Source organism: Leguminivora glycinivorella, chromosome 13, assembly GCF_023078275.1.
Source record: "Leguminivora glycinivorella isolate SPB_JAAS2020 chromosome 13, LegGlyc_1.1, whole genome shotgun sequence".
NCBI lineage: Eukaryota > Metazoa > Arthropoda > Insecta > Lepidoptera > Tortricidae > Leguminivora > Leguminivora glycinivorella.
Window position 1 is genome coordinate 15,869,355 of NC_062983.1, and position 15,368 is coordinate 15,884,722.

General features: G+C 39.2%; 1 protein-coding gene across 1 annotated transcript; it reads left to right on the top strand.

Annotated features, from left to right (window-relative positions):
* Nucleotides 1-297: 297 nt before the first annotated feature.
* Nucleotides 298-9,236, top strand: LOC125233010 (CLIP domain-containing serine protease HP8-like). The gene is made up of 7 exons (XM_048138874.1): nucleotides 298-723; nucleotides 2,043-2,177; nucleotides 2,681-2,789; nucleotides 3,957-4,138; nucleotides 5,465-5,604; nucleotides 7,597-7,728; nucleotides 9,062-9,236. The coding sequence occupies exons 1-7, from the start codon at nucleotides 663-665 to the stop codon at nucleotides 9,206-9,208; spliced, it is 906 nt and encodes a 301-aa protein (XP_047994831.1). The 5' UTR covers nucleotides 298-662; the 3' UTR covers nucleotides 9,209-9,236.
* Nucleotides 9,237-15,368: the final 6,132 nt, after the last annotated feature.

Here is a 15,368-nt window from a genome sequence, read left to right on the forward strand (position 1 = left end):
TTAACTGAAAGAGGGAAAGAGACTTTTTGATTCTTGAATTGCGCTGCCTCTTATTGCTCTTAATCGGTACTCACTACGCTCACATATAATCACTTTTAGCTGTATAAACATGATTTATTGGTTACACTTTAACACATGACTGGAAACAAAACACAGGTTTTCTTACCATAAGATATTTAGGTACTTCAGAGTAAATTTAAAATTCAAAGTGAGCATTTTCACAGCGTCAAAAGAGAGAATGTCTACCTATATTTATTTATTTGTATTGCTTTGATGAGTTATCAATCACCTTATCACTTCTAGTGAATTTAGTGTGGGTTATTACATCATGTTTATAAATGTTTTATAACGCCTGAATTCAGCTCAACTTGTTGATTTTAGAATACATAGCCATGCCTGCGCGCGTGCACTTTTACAAATTTTCATTTATTTTAAATAGCACGTTGCTGTTCGCCGGTCGATATTTTAAAAACTAATTTGTACAAACACAGACGATTTAGTTTTACGATTTGTTAACTCATTTCGTTCGATTAAAGCCCTATTTTATCGCCGGGTCGGATTGGTTATCCACAGACCGCCATTACTCTACATGTAGTGAGGAGAGTTTGGTAACACCGCGCGGTCACGAACAATGTTTAGGTTTTAAATTAATATTCGTAATCATGATTAAGTGCACTGTGTTAGTTGTTTTAGAGTTTGTTTATACTTTAGCTGGTAATAATGGTAAGTTTCCTGATGCATATAATATTGCGTATCCGTTGAATATGCTTGGCATATTGACATACATTTCAGAGGAATCTGAAGTATGTTTCAGCTGCGTGGAATTTGCATGTCGAGTGCCGCGATTAGTTTTTATTATGTTATTATTTAATCAGACCGTATGTATTTCCTCGATGGTAAAAGAAAGTTGTTAAGTTTGGCAATTTATTGAACAGTTTGATCTTTAAGTGCACGTTATGTTTTCAGCTAAGATACATTTTGCACACCTTACTGGTTACTACTTAATAAAGTACATTCCCTTCTCAAAAGCCATATTTCCTGGCATATGTAATATGGTCAGGAATGATAAAGTAATTTTATAGTAAAGTACTGTTTGTTATTGCTCAAATTACTTTCATCCAATAATTTATGTAAATTCCATCAACTCTCAAATAATTCTTACACCCAGGCGGTTGCTGCTTCCACGTGCGGTGCGCCCCATGATACGGGCAAGGACAAGGACAGTCCGCAGCATCCGCTCGGTGTAGCCTTTACCACACCTCCGACACTGGCGATCAAATATATGAAAGAGGCGCGTTCCTAGCACACAGTCTAAGCTCGTGTAGGTGAACGCGTACCATGCTTGTATGAGTGACATATGACAGGTCGACTGTTCGCGTTTTTGACAGGCGGTAACTGTGAGGTAACCGAGAGGGGGTGGGCGGCACTTTCAGCGGGGAGCGGGAGTGGCCATACTGTACGATAGTACTCTTTATTATACTGTGCCTTTACATTACATTGAAGTGTCAAAAGTCCGTAATACCCAATGGTTTCTGTGATGGGAAAGACATAAAAATAAAGTAGGTATAACATTTAAGTGACCTTTGTTAAATAAATATAATTATGTTCTTCAAATCTTCATACCTATAGTCCACCGTTCTTAACCCAGTTTCATCATCATCGCCATAATGATTGTTCGGAACTGAAATTCATACTGTGTCATACTAAGATGTTTAACAAATGTTATGAGAGATGCCGCTGTACCAACTGTCACTATTTCTACATCGCGATATTGAAATGTTTATTGGGAATGTACATAAGGGTTTGGGATTTTTTTTTTAATAATATATTGGCTTTATTTGCGACTGGTTTTTTAATTCATAGTCAATCCTTCACTAGGTAAAGTGTGCCCTTTTTGTAGGAATTAGGAGTACATAAATTGGTCCTTCGAACCGGACCAAAACTTTTGACAAAAAATTTTCATGCGTGTAAATAAAATTTACCGGAATATGACGTAGACAAATAGCTCAGTTCAACCTGCTGAAAAACTACTGTTTTCTTAGATATCATAAGGTCCCACCCAGCATGGAAGTTGCTACAACAGTTCGAGTGTGGAGAGAGTGCTGCGGACCGGATCATAGGCGGGTTCAACGCCGGACTCGGGCAATTTCCATGGATAGCCCGTCTCGGGTATACAAGTCAGTAATTCAGTTGTTTGAAATAGGATTATAAATTAGAATTACTAAATTATTAAATTTTCCTACAATTTTCTAAAACTTTAGCGTATGTATACCAAGAGCGGAGACAAACGTGAAGTGAAACGCCGCAAAAGGTAGTCTGGCTCTGTCGCGCCAATAAGCAAGAGCGTTAGAGATAGATATCTACGAGCGTTTCGTTTCGTGAGCCTTTGTGCTATTCGGCTACTTACGTATACGTACCCTGGACATTTATTTTAGAAAAGTCCCATGATCACCGTGCATTGCCAAATATTCGGATCACTAAATGCCCCGGGTATGCCCGGGTGAAACCTAACATGAAAGTTTGAATTTATTGTAGAGACAGAGATGTATGAAGTAGGAATCACGATGTAGGTTATTATGATAATGGTTGAGAGTATCAATCTTCCGTATAATAAGCTCGTCCAGTAGGTACGTTGTAAGACTAATAATTATGTGAAATAAATTGGATTTTTTCAACATAGGTGAAGACGAGCCAGATACAGACTGGATGTGCGGCGGCGTGCTCATCACCAACAGACATGTGATCACCGCCGCCCACTGCATCACCGAGGAGGACTCTGGCTTAAAACTGTAAGTTTACCTATTTAAGGTGCGACCACACCGCTGCTCAAAAAACGGCGACGGTACGGAAACGGACGATGTGTCCCATGCGAAAGTCACTGCGTTTCCGTACCTTCTGTGTATTTTGAGCAGCGGTCCCACACCGCTGCTCAAAATACGCAGCGGTGTGCACGCAGTATGCAGTAAAAACGGTACGGACACGAGCGTCACTGCGATTCCGTACCGTCACCATTTTTTAAGCAGCAGTGTGGTCGCTGCTTTAACTTTTTCTCGCCCTATGTATCTGCAATATGACACAACGAAGAAATGTAGCCAGCATCCTTGACACAATTAAGTTTGTTACCCATTAAGTAAATTGTATGCTTATTATATTTATATACTTATATGCGGAACATTCAACAAATTAGAGGTAATTTGATGGGTTCACTTTATAGAGCAATAAAAAAAGGTTGCCGGATATAAAGGGGACATACGCAAATAGTGCGCATAGCTTGGTTCCGGGTTCCGCGAAAATGTACATATCCTGAACCATAAAGAACGTAAATTTGTCACTGCACTCATAGTTAATTGCCAACCATTTCCCGGTAACAATAGTGCAATATTGTAATTAAATAAATATGAAAAGGAAGTAGCTAGCTTACATACCTATACAAATTTAATTCAGTACGTAGGCGTAGGTAGGTAAATCGACTTCCTTAGTGACGATGTGTTTTCTTGGGATACGTTTCTTATTACTTATATAGATGTAGTTATAGAAGGATATATCACTTTATTACCGATAGGAAAACCCCTGTAATGAAATGAAAAAAAAAATGTATTGACACGCATTGGCAAGTCACGATATTAGGTAATTTACATTTATCCATTTCACATGAAAAAAATTGCAGGCATCATGGTCGCGTGATAAACGATATGTATAACGTCAGGCCATCCTTTTCTTTTCGCACTATTCGTAAGTACGATTGGGGCGCACCGATGCGATAAAGTTTATCGAACTGCTGTGCTACGCGCACTGATTATTAATAATTACCTTCTTATTAACACTATAGTCGCTTAAGAGCCGCTCTCACTCCCCGATTTTCGGCACATTCAAGAGATTTCGAATATTTCGATAGACCCGCAAAGGACATATAAAAATCATACCTTATACTTATAAGATTCCTTTTCTCGCCTAAGGTCCTTCATTCGCCTAGGTGAACACAACACGGAGACAGACCCGGACTGTCAGCTTCACGTCTGCGCGCCGAAGGTCCAGGATCGGAAGCCGAAGCTCATCAGGCCCCACGCCAATTTCAACAACCCTTCCTTCCAGAACGACATCGCTATCATCACTTTGGACAGTCCTGTGCAGTTGCATGGTAACGTTCTAGTAAACAATTTAGAAAATGTTTATAGGTAGCCTTTAGACGACGAAGGTCCAGGATCCGGAACCCTAAACTCATCAGATCACATACCAATTTCATCAAAACATCGTCCCAGAACACAAACACTTTGGATCTTTGGATATTTCTGTACAGTTACGTGGTAAGATCCATTTTCCTCTAAAGGTCAACATCCATTTGTGCAAGGACAACACGGAGACAGAACCGGACTGTCAGCTGCACGTCTGCGCGCCGAAGGTCCAGGATCGGAAGCCCAAGCTCATCAGACCCCACGTCAATTTCAACAACCCTTCCTTCCAGAACGACATCGATATCATAACTTTGGACAGTCCTGTGCAGTTGCATGGTAACGTTCTAGTAAACAATTTAGAAAATGTTTATAGGTAGCCTTTAGACGACGAAGGTCCAGGATCCGGAACCCTAAACTCATCAGATCACATACCAATTTCATCAAAACATCGTCCCATAATATAGCACTTTGGATTTTTGGATATTTCTGTACAGTTACGTGGTAAGATCCATTTTCCCCTAAAGGTCATCCATCCATATGTGCAAGGACAGCACGGAGACAGACCTGGACTGTCAGCTGCACGTCTGTGCATCGGAAGCCGGAGCTCATCAGGCCCCACGCCAATTTCAACAACCCTTCCTTCCAGAATTACATCGCTATCATCACTTTGGACAGTCCTGTGCAGTTGCATGGTGAATACTCGTATAGGTATTCGAAATCGGTGGTACTCGACTTGCGGCCCGATACGCCGAGACGGTAATTTTATAACGATGAATAATTAGTTGGATAACTTGGCCATCTGAACGTCACCTTTTAAATCCATAAGTATATGTAGAGGTATAGTCCTCATAAAAAGATGGTTAAATACCTACCAATGACCTATTTATTTCATTCTCAAAACACTACATAGATTAAGGGGCTACTTTAGAACGCTCGCTGCTATCGGCGACTTGTACGTATCGAGGTCTCGATCGACGTATCGTATAACAGGTGAGGAAGGGTATGGGAGAGGAAGTAAGTGCGATCGAGCGAGGGCATTCAAACGGGGGACCGCCTTAAAAGCAAATCATTGATACAATTACTAACTTTATATTCATAAACGGTGACCAACAACTTTGAGCGCCTAAAAATCCTGAAATAATCCGTGAGTCTTTGCGACCACCCAACAATTTCAATAGATCAGTCGCCACAACATCTTGGTGTCCGTGTCTTTCCTCTTATCAATATTATCATCCTGCGTTTAATTGGGTCAATAGTTTGTATTTTACCTAAGTATATTATATTTTTATTAGAGTACGTGTCGCCAATCTGCCTTCCATTCAGTGACGAGCAACTATCGCCGCTGCCCCTGGGTGAAATGCTGACAGTGGCCGGCTGGGGCAAGATGAACATGACCACTGAAGAGCGTGCAAAGATCTTGCAATACGTCCAGGTAAGGGGCACACTTTATCTAGACACGCGGTACCGTGTCAAGCCAAGTTCATACAGATTACGTGACAATATGTGCTGTACAATGAGCAGCTGGCACCCCTACCACTGGGTCAAATGCTGACAGTTGCCGGCTGAGGCAAAATGAACCAGACGACCTGCGGGCTGCGGGCTACTTCATTACTGCGATATCATAAATTAAATGTAACAAGATCATACCATGCCATACATTAAAATGCGACCGCCTACGAACGCACTTACACTCCACCACACATAGATGGCGCCACAAAAAATGCCTTGTTGCCACCGATTATTTGTAGATTGGCATTAAGTGTCAATTCCGAGCCGTAAATCTATGTCAAAAGTGACACTTAACGCCATCTACAAGTATAATCGAAAGCTACAAGACATTTTCTTTGTGGCGCCATCTATGTGTGGTGAAGTGTAAGCGCGGTCTTAGACGGTCGCATTTTAATGTATGGGATGGTATGATCTTGTTATATTTAATCTATGGCGATATTGGCGATACACACACTGACACTGTCCTAATATTGACACTTGACACTGACCGGGCAATTGAACACGGGCAATGAACGGCGAAGTGTCACTGTCGGGCGGAAACTGTCACCTATTGTAAAATATAGGCCACTGAGAAAGAGCAGGGAAACTCCGCCATTTTGAAATGTCTCCAAAAATTAAATCGACATGAAAACATTTTACGTGAGTCTGGTAGGAAAGGTGAATAAAGCATAGTTAATTTAGAATTGGTACGCGATGGGAGGAATTTAATTTTTAAATGAAAAGAAAAAAGTAAACAATATTTTTTATTGCAGAATATAAAAGATTGTTTATTAATTTATAGCGTGTCACATATATTTCAATCATTCAGTATGTTTATGCACAAAATTACGGACTTTTCTGAAAATAGTATTCATCATCCTCTGAACAAGATTTTCATCTTGACAAAAAATGTCTGTTGATTCCGTGTGGACCGCAAGGAGTGGATATTTTGAATTATTTTGCCACTATTATTTAATTGTCCTTTAATGAAATAATGATTTGGGCAACAATTATTGCCTAGTAGTTTTCTGGAAATTCAACAATTTAGCAATCATTGACCCAGACCAAGGGGATTTTTCACGTATTTGTTCACAGTGCATTTTCGCCGGTCAACGTCCATCATCAATAACTTACAAACGCAAAAAGTTAGATCAACCAAATTTCTAATATAGAGTTATCAACGTATTAAAATTAAGATGTGATTATCAGTTTTTTTTATTTTTTAAATATATTTTTTTTATTCGTCGCTAAACGCGTGCCAATACTATGTTAACTATGCTTTATATACAGGGGATAAAATTCACACAAACATTTGTGTTCAAGCTGGAACAGACACCTGCGCTAACGCTCGGTCAAAATTCTAGTATAATGAACCAGATACAACTGTATAATATGTGTACTATTGTGTACGTTGGGAATCTTTCTTTACGTCACAATTACTCGAATTTTTACTAATACCTACTCGTACCTATTTGCATTATATTTATCCTTCCTTATTTTTATTTCTTTTGCTCGTTTGGTTTGCCCTTTTCGTCATTGAGTTATCGATAAGTATAACGGTTTCTAATTGTATAATATCATTCAAAATATGTGTAGATTTTCTGAACGAGTCGAGAACACCCTGGATTCCCGTAACTGTTCCTTCTGCTTGAAATGTGTGAAAATGTCAACAAAATTCACTGCAATTACCTCAAAACTGTCTAGATGATAGGTAGATTATGCGGAAGTGATTAAGACCAAAAAGCCAAATAAACTTGCACATTTTATTTTTATTGTTGGGGTAGTGTGGGCCATTCCGCGTCACGTCTACCAGCTGTGATCTATTGTGACGGCCCTTTGTGTTTACATGTCCTTACTTCTGCCCATTGAATCTAAGAAGTTCCAGATTTTTGGGCCGAAAACGAATAAATCTTTTACCTTTTACTAAAACTTGCAGATACCAGTAGTGGAGAAGTCTGCATGCAACCTGTTCGGAAAGGCGTTCAAGATGACGGCTATGCAGATTTGTGCTGGCGCCATTCAGAATAAGGACGCGTGTGGAGGCGATTCCGGAGGACCCGTTATGAAGGTATTCTTCTTCCTCGTTCCCTCGATGCTGAGGATCGCGACCACAAACTGAATGCGGTCATAAGCCATGTGGACTTCATGGTATAGAATGCCGCCAGTCGACTTCTTTATGAAGGTATAATCATCTTAGTATACCAATCAAATATTGTCAGTAATATATAAGTCAGCATGCTACTTGATTGGGGTGGCGTTCGAGATTAAGGGCCAGTCGCATGAACCACAGTTAACAGATGTAACGTTTTACGATAGATGTCGCTAGGGTGCCTTCCTTATAGGCCCACATACATATTATGGTGTTTTCATGCAAAAGGAAAGCAAGGTATAGTTAGTTGCTATGGCGAGAGCTGACTGCTATTTTACAAAGATAGTAAAAAACAATAATGTAGTTATGTCACGTACGTTCCATATTTTTATTACGCCTGGTAGGTGAAGGTTGGGCTGCTAAAAGACTGAATGGAAGGGTACTGGGCTAATGAACAAGTAGCCGCGAGTTCCTGCAGTCTCATTCCAGAATGTAATTTTTCCACTATTCATTTATTTCTAAGCTCGATGGCATCGTTATTTTAATGTTTCTGGTGGATTAGAACAAGTTTCAAAATGTATACCTTGGGACGAGTCAATACCTATCTACCTATGTTTGAAAATTTAGCTGATCTCTGGATTCGCTAATATGCTGCTATAAACCAGCTTTGAGTGCAAGAAATCTACTGAGAGTCCAGTAAGGGATAAGTTTTCCGTTGAACTAATGACGTATTTCTCGCATGTTGTTTTCTGTTTTAATTTTTTTTTTGGTGGCCTAACCAAATTGAGAATCGTTCACACTCCATGGCGAACAAAACGTGCCTAACTGGCTCATCAGCGATAGAGAGATAACTGCGATACGCCACTGGGGGCCGATTTTTGAATCTCGGCCATTCGATTTCGTGAAATTCGTTCAATAATATCTCCACTACTAGTGATTTAAATTCTACTAACAGAATCGAAAACGAGTGGTCATTACCACTAGTTTTAAAATTATTTACTGGGTAGCATTACGACGTTTTCCACAGACTTTCGAATGGCGAATTCGTCCGTTCGAAATTCAAAAATCTATCCCTTGCGGGCCGATTTTTGAGACTCACGCGTTCGAATTCAGAAAATTGTCACTGAAAATAATAAGCAAACCGTTTTCAACCGGTATTTTAGTGACAAAATCCCGTATGCGAGATTCAAAAATCGCCCCCCTGAGCGAGAACGATTGTCACTTGGCTAGGACGGCTTAGCAAAAAAGTGTTTTACTATTACTAATTAAAATGTTTAATTTGTAAAAGATTGATTACATGACTTTATTTCAGGTATATGACAACGACGATGGACCAAAGAACTATCTGATCGGGGTGGTGTCTTTCGGCCCAACGATTTGCGGCATCAAGAAGCCAGGAGTCTACTCTTCATCAGTGGAATATTTGAGATGGATTTTAGATAACATAATGAGTACTTGAATAAATTTGAATATACTTTTTTTTATTATTATGCTCTTTTTTGAAGAATTGCCTTGTTTCTGTCCACTGGAAGTGACTTCTCACTTTCATTTAGAACTATGAAATTTGCGTACCTAATTATTGTCTTTACACGTTAAGTTGTTTTAAATTGAAAATAAAAATAGATAACAAATTATTTTAATTTGTGCGGAACCTTCTATGAGCAAGTCCGACTCGCAATTTGCCTGTTTTTTTCTACATATCGCGTGCAAGATACAAAAATAAGAGTAGGTAATAATTATACTAAAGACAACAGTTGCATTTTGCAGTTGCATCACTTCAAAACTTATAAGTTCACGCAAAACTTATAAGTTGACGATCGGTCTGGCTCAGTCGGTAGTGACCCTGTCTGCTAAGCCGCGGTCCTGGGTTCGAATCCCAGTATGGGCATTTATTTGTGTGATGAGCACAGATATTTGTTCCTGAGTCATGGACTCGTGGATGTTTTCTATGTATATAAGTATGTATATCGTCGCTTAGCACCCATAATACAAGCTTTGCTTAGTTTGGGGCTAAGTTGATCTGTGTAAGGTGTCCCCAATATTAATTATTTATTTATTATTTATTAAAAAGCGATAGGGCCGCAAAAAAACTTATAGGAACAAGTAAAATTCCCAATAACTGGCCCCCGTGTACTAAAAATGAATTTTGTACATTTGTAAAATGTAAAGAATAAAATTCACTTTAGCATAAAATCAAAGTTAGAGTTACTAATATAACCTGATTGCTAATAATGTATATCTAGTGTAGTTTTTTAGCTTTAAGTGATAATTGTATACCCGAATTGGGTCACCGTTGTAATTGTAACTTACGCCGTGTCTTGCGTGGGCGACGGTCGCGCGACCGTCGCCGTCGCGTCTCATACTTCCATATCGATAAGGTTTGATTTCGTATGCGTCGCATCGCCGTCGCGCGACCATCGCGCGACCGTCGCCCACGCAAGCCACGGCGTTACTAATGTAACGAACACCTGTGTAACACGGTTGAACAATAAAGATCTGTCTATCTATCTAATAGTAATAGATTTTTTTATTTCCAAATTAAATAAAATAAATTAAATTATTGGTATAGGCCGGCCAGTTATTGGCAATTTACCCTATATTTTTTCTAAAATAAAAATATAAACAAATAAAAAAATATGAAAATAATTTCTATTTGTAAGGAATTCTCGGTGGGCAAGTTCGACTTACCCTTGGCCGGATTTCATTTAATTGAATAATTAGAATTGGTACAAAAAAAAGAATAGGTACATACCCGAAATATTTAGTAGTCATTAAATTTACCAACAAAACAAAAGGAAAGTATCACGTGAAAGGTTTTGGAAGTTTGTAAACAAGGTGTGCTTTAAATAAAAAGGCTCGTACATGATCTTAGGGTCGATACACACGGGATGACGGCGTGACGCTAGGCTTATAAATAAATAGCTTTTGCCCGGAGCTTCGCTCGCATTAGAAAGAGACAAAAGTAGCCTATGACACTCTCCATCCCTTCAACTATCTCCACTTAAAAATTCACGACAATTCGTCGCTCCGTTTTGCCGTGAAGGACAAACAAACAGACACACACACTTTCCCATTTATAATATTAGTATGGATATTTAAATTATTTATAACAGGATCTATAACCGTATTATGCACAGATATACATATGGTTTAAGATATTTATTTCTCAAAATACATGGTGAAATAAAAAATACCATTCAAATTTTGCATAGTGACTTTTGAGGTCATAATGAACAACTTTAATTATGGAACCAATGCTGAAATCGCGAAAAACAATTTGGCTGTTCCATAGAAATGAGCGGCATCATGACAGTCGAAATGTATGAGACAGCCATTTTTTTGCAATTTCAGCATTATTTATTTTTATTTATTTATTTATTATTCAAATAAGTTACACAGCATAACAGTAAAAACTAAGGCACTGTGAAACTAAAAATAAAAAAAGAACAATATATATATCACATACTAAAAAATACAAAAGAGAGAAAAAAAAAACAATATTCTATTTAGGCGACGACGTAACAGCGTGGCTCCGTTGCGTCGTCTGACTCGGCGTAGGGTTCGGCAGGTTGCCCCGGAACCGCCGAAACACCACGCCCTTCGGCCAGAAGTCTGCGCTCGCGATGGTGTCCTGCAGCGGCCGCGGCACGCGTACTACAAACGAGCTGAAGTGCACGTAGTGGCGCGACTGCAGCTGGAACACCCTCAGCGAGTAGCCAGTTTTCTGGCGAACGTACTCCACCACCTCATCGGCCCCGGCGGAGTAGTGCAGGCGCGACACGTAGAGCGCCTGCATTGGTTCCATGATAAAAGTTGTTCAATAATATGACCTCAAAAGTCACTATACAAAATTTGAACGGTCATTAGTCGTTTTTTGCCAACTTTGTCGCGTCTGGTAAAAGTTATATTTGTAATAAAATACACATGTACTTACGCAGTGTAAATAAAATTCATAGCTTAAAATTAATGTTGCACCACATATAAACTTTCATTTTTTTATTTCCTTAGAAGTAAAATTTTTGAAAGTCGCTTATTACGTCAAGTATACAATATACACGTAGCTTAATGTAGAAAATTCAAGTTTTTAGCTTTTATAGACCCGGAATATTTCAATTCTACTAATGCTCATATCGAAACTTTAAGTCGGTCTGGCGGATGGTTAGGTCCATCCGATTGGTCTGGCTGCTTACAAACGGTCTAGTTACAGGTCCCTGCGTATCATATTATATCAAAATCAGGCTTGAGAAAATGATGTAAGTTAGAGTCGTTTTTTGCCAACTTTGTCGCGTCTAGTAAAAGTTATGGCCGGCGGAAACGGTCTGGCATTGATGATAACCAATTTCTAACAACGTGCTCTAACACTAGGCTTGTGTCGTTCACGAACTATGAACTGTTAGGAATAAAATCCCATCAATGACCGAAATGAACTGAATCTTTCCAGGCTCTGAGATTCGGTCTTTGCTCATTTAGTTCAGTATAGGATCGGCGAGCGCGAGCTGCGCGAGCGGTTTGGATCGAGAACGAGTGTGACTGCGCCGACCGAAAGCGAGAGCTAATTAGCAGAGCAACAAAAAAACGTCAAGTTTTCATATTAAACTTCGGTTACTTACAACCTTTGGGCCCGGAATGTTACTATCTGTGGACTATTCGTATCATTTGACACTATTCGGTCCCATTCGTTCTGATCTTTCCGACCGCAGTGGTCGCTGGTCTGGCTGAACTAAATGAGCAAAAGACCTAAAAGAGCGAACTAGTTCGTGGGAGCGATTGAACGAGATCGGAGCGCTCTGATCAACGAACGAAACGGCACAAGCCTATCTAACACATATATAAAAATCAGCCTTGAGAATTTAAGGAAAGTAAGCACTTTTTTTTTTCACGTTCATCACTTGATAGCAAAAAATTGGCCGATGGGCCGAACTAGAAAATATGCACACATTAAACGCCGATGTGAACTCTACATTGTCCCAAAGTTTCATCCTTGAGAATTTGAGGAAGGTCTGGCGGGCCTGGGCTCTTGATCTATTAGCACTAGAAAGCTGAAATCTGTACGGGAAGCATGGTCGCGCGATAGACGATAAAATATCAGGCCGTCCCTATCGCATAGAAATAGTGCGATAGGGACGGCCTGCTATTTTATCACTTATCGCGCGACCATAATTGCCTGCCTGGTACCAATATGTATATCAATCACGCCGACAAAGTGATAAAATAAAAAGTGGAAAAAAATGTTTTATTAGGGTACCCCCCGTACATGTAAACTGGGGACTGATTTTTTTTTTCATTCCAAACCCAACGTGTGATATATTGTTGGATAGGTATTTAAAAATGAATAAGGGTTTACTAAAATCGTTTTTTTGATAATATTAATATTTTCGGAAATAATCGCTCCTGAAGGAAAAAAGTGTCCCCCCCCCCCCTCTAACTTCTGAACCATATTCATTCATTCATTTATTTATTGATAAAATAATATATTTTACATGTCAATGTCAATGTTCTTACTTAACTTTTAATTAAGTTTAAATTAGGCACTTATTATTATTATTAGTGTTTTACATAAATAAGTAGGTAGATACATTAATATTCTAGTTTTAGGTCATCGACTGCTACCAACAAATTCATCTACGTCGTAGCACGCGAGGTTTGTTAAAAAAGATTTAAGTTTGTTTGCGAACAGTCTATCGCTCTGTATTTCTAATATTTCGGGTGGAATTGAGTCGTAGAATTTGGCCCCAATGACACTGAAATACTTCCGAGACTTGGCGAGTTTACATTTTGGAATCAATAAACGATATGATATGTTTAAATAAAAAATATGAAAAAAATCACAAAAGTAGAACTTTATAAAGACTTTCTAGGAAAATTGTTTTGAACTTGATAGGTTTAGTAATTTTTGAGAAAAATACGGAAAACTGCGGAACCCTACACTGAGCGTGGCCCGACACGCTCTTGGCCGGTTTTTATTTCATCGTGATGTAGGAAGGAAGGAGATAGGACACGCCGAGCGATTTGTATGGAATAAGCCTGTCGCAAGTTCTTGAACCGACACAAAGCATTGCAGAGACAGAAAGTAGATACTTAGGACCGATTCGACTCGAGAAATTTATATAGATGACCGTGGTTACGATGCGACGCGTGAAAAAGATATGGTTACCGGTGAAGCTAATCGATTGCAATAGACTTACCTACTTTTATTTAACGTCACAATATAACACATAATGCACTTCTCTGTTATTATAGTTATGCATTTCCTTTGATTTAATATTTGTGCATTGAGCACGTATTGGGGACTGAAACGAGAAATTTGTAGGTTACGATACGACTTTAAAAAACGAAGGGTTGCTCAAAAGGTTCGAAAGGGAGGTTCGAAAGTTTAACCCTTTATTCGGTAGCGGCAAAATACTGGCCATCATACTTAAAACAACGCATCTTTATAATCTTACAGTTTAAAATTAAATGACTAGAACAAACGTCAAAATGGTTAAATCCAACGCTACGACACATCGTGAGATGGGAGTATACGCGCTCTGACCACATTTTACTTTGACAGTAATTCTCTTGTTGTAGTCCTAAAGCACCCTAGAGGTGCAAAGGGCCTTCACAAGCTCGCGCCACGCCTTTCTATCTTCAGCGACCTTCGTGGCCTCGCTCCAGCTCAGACCAGCCGCTCGTAGCTCATTTTCGACGGACCGCTTCCATGAGTGAACAGGGCGCCCGGGGCCACGGCTTGCATTCTGCGGTTTCCAATCGAAAGCAATGCTCGCATTATTTCTTCCCCCTCTCCGAAGAGTGTGTCCAATCCATCTCCATTTTCGTGTCGCGATTTCCTCGTCAATGGGTGTTATATATATATATATAATATACTCCACAGGTATATTCTCTTATTTATCATATATTATAGGAATAAGTAAGGGGAGAGTTGAAACTCCATACATCAGTAAATGCAAGTTTTTTTGTAGTGAGATCTAGCGTAATCAATCATGCGTCAACTACCGTTAATTATCAGTACTGCTACTTGTCAATAGATGTCGCGACGAACAAAATGTCTAATGCTCAACAATTTTAGCTAATATTACAATAGTATTAATCAGTACTCTGTTTTCAATTCCTTCTGCTTGTAATATAAGTTGTAAACTGTTTTACAGACGCAACACTGTTAGCACCTAGTGTCGAGTAGTGGTACTGATAATTTACGCTATTCGACGCGTGATTGACTGACGTTAGATTTCACTACAAATAACTTGCATTCCCTGTCTTATTCCTCTAGGTATACTATTTATGTACTGGATCCTCTTTACTATTATTTATTTAGGTACATGGCACAGCATAGGAGCCATCGATGTGTTCGGCCCCTATATCGGTAGGTACATAATCTGGGTTTTTACGCCAGCCTGACCGCAACGGGTTTCACATACACCTTATAATTTAATTGCACCATCTGTTTTGCTTGTCTTTTCAGCATCACGATCCTATTTTTGCTACAGATAAGATTATTGGGCTGACAAAGATTATAATATATAAAAGTTTGGAGAAATTATTTATAGTCATAGTCGGGGCAATGGCCTATCCTAAATACATATACAAAGACATCTGCGCCTATACTAAATACGTCTTCACTC

What these genes read in the sequence shown, in the direction of transcription:
- LOC125233010 (XM_048138874.1), top strand. Translation starts at nt 663, where the DNA reads ATGATTAAGTGCACTGTGTTAGTTGTTTTAGAGTTTGTTTATACTTTA. An exon ending in CAGTCCTGTGCAGTTGCATG is followed by an intron (nt 4,139 to 5,464) that starts GTAACGTTCTAG and finishes TATTTTTATTAG; the next exon opens with AGTACGTGTCGCCAATCTGC. An exon ending in CCGGAGGACCCGTTATGAAG is followed by an intron (nt 7,729 to 9,061) that starts GTATTCTTCTTC and finishes ACTTTATTTCAG; the next exon opens with GTATATGACAACGACGATGG.